At 24.3% G+C, this 8,025-nt stretch overlaps 1 protein-coding gene across 1 annotated transcript; it reads right to left on the bottom strand.

The window, feature by feature from the left end:
- Positions 1 to 2,219: 2,219 nt before the first annotated feature.
- Positions 2,220 to 7,021, bottom strand: LOC127281271 (CXXC-type zinc finger protein 1-like). Its single transcript, XM_051304897.1, has 6 exons — positions 6,820 to 7,021; positions 6,316 to 6,437; positions 5,875 to 5,965; positions 5,583 to 5,806; positions 4,779 to 5,352; positions 2,220 to 2,878 (listed from the first exon to the last, which is right to left on the bottom strand). The coding sequence occupies exons 1-6, from the start codon at positions 6,847 to 6,849 to the stop codon at positions 2,372 to 2,374; spliced, it is 1,548 nt and encodes a 515-aa protein (XP_051160854.1). The 5' UTR covers positions 6,850 to 7,021; the 3' UTR covers positions 2,220 to 2,371.
- Between the last annotated feature and the right edge of the window lie 1,004 nt (positions 7,022 to 8,025).

Here is an 8,025-nt window from a genome sequence, read left to right on the forward strand (position 1 = left end):
TTTATTGCTTAAAAAATTTGTAATTTTAATAACTCAACTTTAAAAAATATATATTCAGATTCGTTAATATTTCCAGATTATGAATATCTAAAATTTATCATAAAATAATTACATTTAAAAAAGTTATAATTTATCTCGTATACCTTAAGTTTGATAAAAAAAAGGACATCATTTTTGAATTTAGCTGACAAAGGAAATATCATATGCATAATAATGTATGAAAATAATATAAATCCATGAAAAACAAATATAATATTGAAATAAATATAAAGTTTTAGTTTAAACATATTGAAAAAGCTAGTCGCTTTTCACTTTTATGAGGGTATTAACGGTAACTCGACCCTTTTCGCAGGTAAATTTCCCAGTTCCATTTCAGTACCAAAATGCACCAAATTAGTACTGAGTTGGTACTGAGCCCTCAGTTCCAATTTCCCAGTACCAATCCAGTACCACTCTTTCGGTAGGGTTGTATCCTTTACTCGTCTCTTCACTGTCTTCTTGTATATAAAACTAAAAAAAAAAAAAAATTACAACAAATAAATTTACATAAAAAAAAATAGTAACGCATTTCATTTTATATAATAATGTTTAGGTTATGTATTTTTTTTCTGAAAAATTAATTTAAAATTTGTGTCTCAAAATTTTTTGTCCAATTATTTTAATTCGATAATCGATAGTTCGATGCGCGAAAGAAACCGTAAACCGTAAACGCAACGGAATAATGAGTTAGAGAAGGACAAACTATATGTCTATCCTTCTCTAACTCATTCTTCCGGTTACGTTTCTATTCTTCTCAGGCCTTTATGGCTGCGGTTACTAGTAACCAATCAAAAAATTACATTTTACGCATGTTTACTTCACAATAAATGAGGTTATGTGCCAATTCTAACCTAAAAATGAAACTGCTAAAAAAACTGCAACTAAGTGAAACTTGTATTTTTATTTTTAAATTAGATCAAAATTAAAAATGTAAAAAATAGCTTCAAGTGTTAATTTCAATAAAAAATAATTCCGAAAATTATAGCTTCAATTTTCAATACCTTCTGTCAATTAAAATAGCCTCAGTTGTTGGTATTTTCCAGACAAATTGTAAGCTTCTACTGCAGATTGAATAAATATTCAGGCGCTGATAGCTTCAATATGCTGATGTCTCTTAGGCAATAATATGTAAGCTTCAATGACTAGAACGAGTATCATATTACTGATGTTTACAGACCTATAGGATAGCACCTTGCTGGTTTTACAGTATACATGAAAAATTCAATTACTGCGATAATTGCCAGTTAATGGTAACTTCAATAGCTGTTAAATTACAGTCTATATGATAGCTTCAATTACTAGTAAAGACACGCTACATTTTTTTTTTGCTCATACAGTCCCGTTTTAAGTCAAATGATACCTTCAACTGTTTAATTTACATTTAATTGTCAGTATTTTCAGTCAGTTTCAGTTATTTGGTTAATTTCAGTCATATCTTCAATTGAAGCTATAATTATTTACAAACAAAACAATTGAAACTATTGTTTTCGATTTACATTGTATTAATAACGATAAATTGAAGCTATGTTTACATTTTTATTTATTAAGAATCGTCATAATTTAATTAAATTGTAATTTTCTTAAAAAATAAAAAAATTACTTTTGAAGCTATATTTACATTTATTATTATTTCAATATTATTTATTTGAAAGTCTCTAAAATCACTAAAAATTTATATTTATTTTTCAATTTTTCAGAAAAAAAATAATTTATTTATAAAAAATATATATATATCTAACCTTAGACTGTAACTGATGTATTCTTGTAAATTCCACACAATGTACAGGAAACACTGGCAAAAAAAAATTCAAACACTCCGGAAATCACATTTTCAAATTATTAGCAATAAAAACACTTTTTATTTAAGCGATCGCGGTTTTAAGAATTTCGAACACTCCCGTAAAAAAACAAAACACATTATATTTAACACAAATAAAATCAAATCAATTATAAAATTAGGGATAAAGGAATAAAGGTAATAAAATCCCATAGTCCCACAATTATGCTTTTTTCCCAAATTATTTTTTTTTATACAATCTTAATTATTTAAATATACAAAATAGAAAGATATTTATTTTCACAAAGCAATTGTTTTTTAAATTAATAGTAAAAATTACGAAATTAAATGTAGTGTTTACAAGAGTTCGATTTCTGTAAATTGTTAAATTAAAATAATTAACTAATTATTAATTATTATTTATTAATCTGAAATTAAACTTTAAAAAATAATTTGTCCTTTTTTTTAGTTATTTTTTTAAAAAACCTTTTTTTTCACACAAAATTTCACTAAACTAATAATAATTTTCAAGTAAATATTTGAAAAAAAACAAATTTATTCATTTCTTTCGTTTTGCATACCATAACCACGACGATATTCCTCTTCCATTGCTTCCATTTGATTGATATTTTGTTCCTGTGTCATTTGTTCCATGAGTTCATGATTAAAAGTCGAGTGGAGCATTAAGGCAAGAACACCGGCTCTTGATGCCATATTTGAACGAATTTGCCTTTCTTGTTCAACTAATTCATCAATTTTCAACCATTGTCTAACACGTTCCATATCAATTTCAGCGCGACGTAATTTCTCCCAAACATGATGTTTAACGCAACTTTTTTTTGGTGCACGACAAAATTCACCGGTTAAATTAAAAACATTTGACACCAATGGACAACCACAAATTTCCGTGTCACTTATTTTTGGATCCTTACAATGTTCAGGACACAGAACACGCAATCTTTTACAATATGTACCATTAACTGGATTATAGAAATCACAAAACATTACTTGACCCTCAATTCTTGTTTTGAAACTCGATCCAAATGATTCCTGTGACTCGTACTGGAAAATAATATTTTTTTTTTAAACTTTCAAATGTAATTGAAATCTGACATAAAAAGCAAAAAAATAGGTTATGTTTTGAAATTTCAAATTAATTCTCAATACAAATCTTTATTTTTGAAAAAAAAAAATTTTATTTTCATTTTACATGACTGTCGTAAACATAACCTATTTAACATAACCCTCATTTGCTTTTTAGATTTCAAAAAAACTTTTATTCGATAAAATTTCTATTCGATCTAATTTTTATTTAATAGAATTGTGATTTTAAAAGAAATTTTTAAATTTTTAACTTAGATAATTTCTATTTCACTGATACTTTATTTGACCGAAAGTGCCGAAATTTCACTTATCCGAAGTTTCATTCGAAATAAATCTCGAATTTCGATTTTATCGAACTTTCACATCATGAAACATTTCAGCGGGAATTTTCAAATCAACCAATAAAAAATTATCAAAAAAATCGTGATTAGGTATTTCACTTTCAAATATGGCTGCCCGATCAGCTGGAAGCCTGGAGGGACAACAAATAATTTTACTATAGTCCATCTATACATTTGGTAACGTTGAAAACTTCAAAAACTTAACCTCAAAATCACTTGTTTGACAGTTCTTTATTGTTTTTTTCGTTTGTTGTCCCTCCAGGCTTCGACGTCATCAGCCTCTGACGTCACAAGGTAAAATGCCTAATTGGTTGATTTTAAAACTCACATTGAAATTTTCTATAGCTAAATTTTTCAGTTATAATTTCTATTTCACCGATATTTCATTTGACCGAAATGTAATTTAACCGAATTTTCATTAGATAGATTAAAAAATCAAATTTCCATTTGATCGATTTTTCACATTATGCAATCATACGACCGATAGAAAAAATATTTCAGAGGGGAATTTTTAAAATCAACCAATCACAATTTTCTTGATAATTTTTGATTGATTGATTTTAAAAATCCCCTCTGAAATTCAAGGAAATTCGGCCAAATGAAAATTCGGTCAAATGAAGTATCGGTGAAATAGAAATTCGACTGAAAAATTTAGCTAGAATTTCTATTCAACCCATTAACATAACCTCAAACTAAAAAGTAGTTTTTAACAGAAACAGAACTAAAAATATATTTAAAATATTTATTTCACCCATATTCGAAAGTAAAAATTAAAAAAAAAATTATTTTTAATTAAAATTTTTATGAAATAATAATTACTAAACATTTTGTGTTTTTTCTTTCAAAATTAGTGAACAATTCTAATTTTTATCCAATTTTTATAAACAATGGCTCATTCTCATCGAAAGATTCTCTACAATTTTGATTTTGTGTTATTATTATTATTATTATTATTTTGTTAACAAAATATTGTTAATAAAAATTCAACAAATTTTTAAAAATCTTTCAAGAGCAAAATAAACTACTGTTTGTAAGAATTGGATAAAAATTATAATTGTTACCAACTTTAAATAAAAAAATATATAAAGAGTGAAATAATTAATAATAATAATAATAATAATAATAATAATAATAATAATAATAATAATAATAATAATAATAAATAATTTTAATTAGATCGAAATTTTATTGAATAAAAGTTTTATTAAATAAGAATTTTTTTATATAGAAATTCTGTTAATTTAGTTAATAAAAATACTTTTAAGTGAATATTCGAATAAAAAAGAAATCAAATATAAAAGAATAATTCCGATAAATAAAAAAATTTTTTATAAAAATTTTTCTAGATATGAATTCTGTTAAATGAAAATTGTATTATTTGAAAATTACATGTATTAGAAAATCTACTTTATCAAACTTCAGTTAAATATAAAAAATCTATAAAATTAAAACTTTTTATAAGAATTGGAGAATAATAAATAAATAAATTAAAAAATAAAATAAAAATAAATGCATACCTTATTGAAACATTTTTCCATATGTTTAATTGCAGTTCGTGAATTAATTTCATGACCGCATGTAATGCAATACATACTCATTTCCGTATCATCATTCTCATCAATTTCCATTTTTGGATCAATTGTCGAATGTTTTGCTCTCTCAACAATTTGATCTAATTCCATATGTCGTTTATCTAATTCATGTAAAATTCTACGTACATCATTTTGTTGTTTTCTCACATTTTCAAGGGCACGTCGATTATTTTGCTCGGCAATACACGGTGTCATTGCCCATTCTTGTAATCTTTGCGGTAAAACTTGATAAATTCGATTTGTCGCCAATTTCATTCCACATTCATCTGAACAATATTTACTGCCTAAACGTGATTGTTTCATGCAAGCTGGTCCAAAACAATGAATTGGTGGCTCAAGATGTTCAATTCTTTCATTACTTGAGTCTCGTCTACGTTTTCTACTCGGCTTTGAACTTTTACTCGAACTTTTTAATTTCAATGGTTCTATTGAAATACGACATGTTTTTTGTACACAACGAAGTTTCAATCTCACGGAGGGTCCAAATTTTTTTAAATGCCTTTATTAAAATGAAAAAGAAAAAATTAATTGTTAATTAATTTAAAAAAAAAAAAATTTTGATAATTTATTTTTTATTTATTGAAAAGTCATTTCTTTTCTAAAAGAAATTAAAATTATATTTTTTTTTGTTAAAAAAAATTATATTTCTTCAAAAATAGAGAATTTTAATTTTAATTTAATTTTTTAATTCAATTGAGTAAATATAAGTAATTTTAATTTTTTTTCTACCTGCAGGCATCGCATTTTCCACAATTTTCAGTTCGAAGACAACCAGTGCACTCGCCACAACGTTTTGATGATTTTTTCACAACAGGCGCATCCCAATCAATAGGTTCATGACGATAGGCGCGTTCTTTTTCTTTTTCACGATGTTTTCTGTGTTTTCGATCCTCCCTCTCGGAACGTTTTGGTTTATATTGAGTGACAAGTGTGGGATCCTCTTCTTTACAACGCTGAAATAATTTTATTTATTTAATTTTAAGAAAAGTAAAACGAAAAAAAAAATATTAAAGATACTTACAACGCAAAAGAATTGTTTAATATATTTCGCTTCTTTCTCGGTTATATTTATGCAATCACCATGATACCATTCCTCACAAGCGTCGCAACCACTGGAAAAAAAAATTACAATTCTCTAATATTATTGAATGAAACAATTTTTATAAAATAAATTAAAAATCATTTCTCGATTTATTAAAAATTTTATTATATTTATTTATCTATTTAATTATTAATTAATGTAATTTAATTTAATTAATAATAAATTAATTATTAATTTAATGAAAAAAAATTTTAATTTCAAATAAAATTAATTCATTTAATTACCGAATTAATAATTTAATTACAAAAATGAAAATTGCAAATTTTTTGATAAATAATAAAAAATTTTTCTAACACTTGAATAAATGAAATGAAAATTATTTAAAAATTTTTTTTTCGAAAAAAAAATATATTTACTTACATCATAAATCGAGAACTATCGGAACTCCGACAAATACAATATTCTTGACCATCTTGTTTCAAAAGAGTTGCTATTTTACTCTTTCTTTCTGGTAACATAAATTGTTTCGCAATTTCCTCTCTCTACAATTAAAAAAATGAAAAATTGCTTTTTATTAAGGTTAATTTTTCATTAAAAAATTTTCAATTATATTAACAAATAAAACAAATTTTGTTACATATATTATTAATTATTCCTAATATTGTGATTAAAACAAGAAAAATTGTTCGTCTTTTTCTAAAAAAAAATGCTGTGATTTGAAATTGTATTTACTTCGACAATTAACAAGTAAATCTAACCTCAAATTTTTGAACAAAAAAAACTCATTTTATACAATATAAGAATAATAAATGAATAAATAATAATTTATTACTTTGAAAAATGAAGAAAATTCCTTTCAAATAGAATATTATTGTTAAAAAATAGAAATTTTTTTGGAGTTATAATAATTGAGAATTTACGTACCGATAATCCATTTTGTTTATCACTCATCATTGTGATGAGTATTAAAACTAGATAGAATCTAAAAAAAGCACAAATTTAACAAACGTTAAATTAAACTTTAAATAACATTTTTGATTGAACATAAATAATTATATTTGACATTTTTCTTCTGTCAATTTAGTCAAGCAGAGTTCGAGACTGAATTATTTAGATCACGGTTGGGAAACAAACTTGAAATTTCCAAAGGTAAAACATCCGAAATGCGACAAATTAAAGTGGAAGTTACGTATGTTACGCCTGGACAAATTTTTGCAACAGTGAAAACAACGTTATAGTTTTAAAATAGCGGGAGATTTTAAAATTACAAATTTTTGAAATAGGTAAAATAAAATAACGACATATTATTTTGTCAATATGAAACTTACAAATTACTTTAAAATTAGAAAATTAAAAAAATATTAACTTACCATGCTTACCAACACAAATTAATCTTGCTTTCCATCCGTTCAAAAATTGTTTTTTTTTCTTCATTTTAAAACAATAGAATTTAATTTATTTTAATGATTTAAAAACATTTAATGCAGTAATTTTTTAAAAAAATCCAAAATGTCGGATTAAATATATGTAGAAGAAATTTTCAATTTAAAAATAAGTTTTAATTTAATAATTTTTCATAGAAATCGATACGAATCTAAACTAAATAAATTACTGAACTAAAAAAAAAATTACTCGTAAAAATTTTCTTTTTAGATACAATAAATAAATGAATCACGTTCCTATTTTCTTTGTTGTGAAAGCATTTTATTTATTCATCCTTTTGTTTTGTATTTTTTTTTTTTTAATTGAAATAATATTCCAGAGAGAATGAAAAATATAGCGCGAACTTAGGAACTGTTCTAGCGCGCATCGACGAATGTGAAAAAATAAAAGAAACAAAAAAAAAATATCGATTATATATATTTTCTATGTATAATATTTATATATATATATATATAATTCGTTATTTAATAACAATTTCTTTTTATTCTTCATCATTATTCATCCACTTTCTATATTATATTTTTTTTTATCCACGAATTTTTGGATTTTTTTTTTTTCCCATGTTTTAATTATTATTATTATTATATAATCATATAGAACAATGTGTTGCTTCCGACATGAGAGTGGCTTTTATTTGAACGTGTGCAACAAAAAAATTAATAAACAGCGACATATCACAGTACCGTA

This window comes from Leptopilina boulardi, unplaced genomic scaffold, assembly GCF_019393585.1.
Source record: "Leptopilina boulardi isolate dan_hultmark-lab unplaced genomic scaffold, ZJU_Lbou_2.1 LbouV2_266, whole genome shotgun sequence".
In the NCBI taxonomy this organism is placed as follows: Eukaryota; Metazoa; Arthropoda; class Insecta; order Hymenoptera; family Figitidae; genus Leptopilina; species Leptopilina boulardi.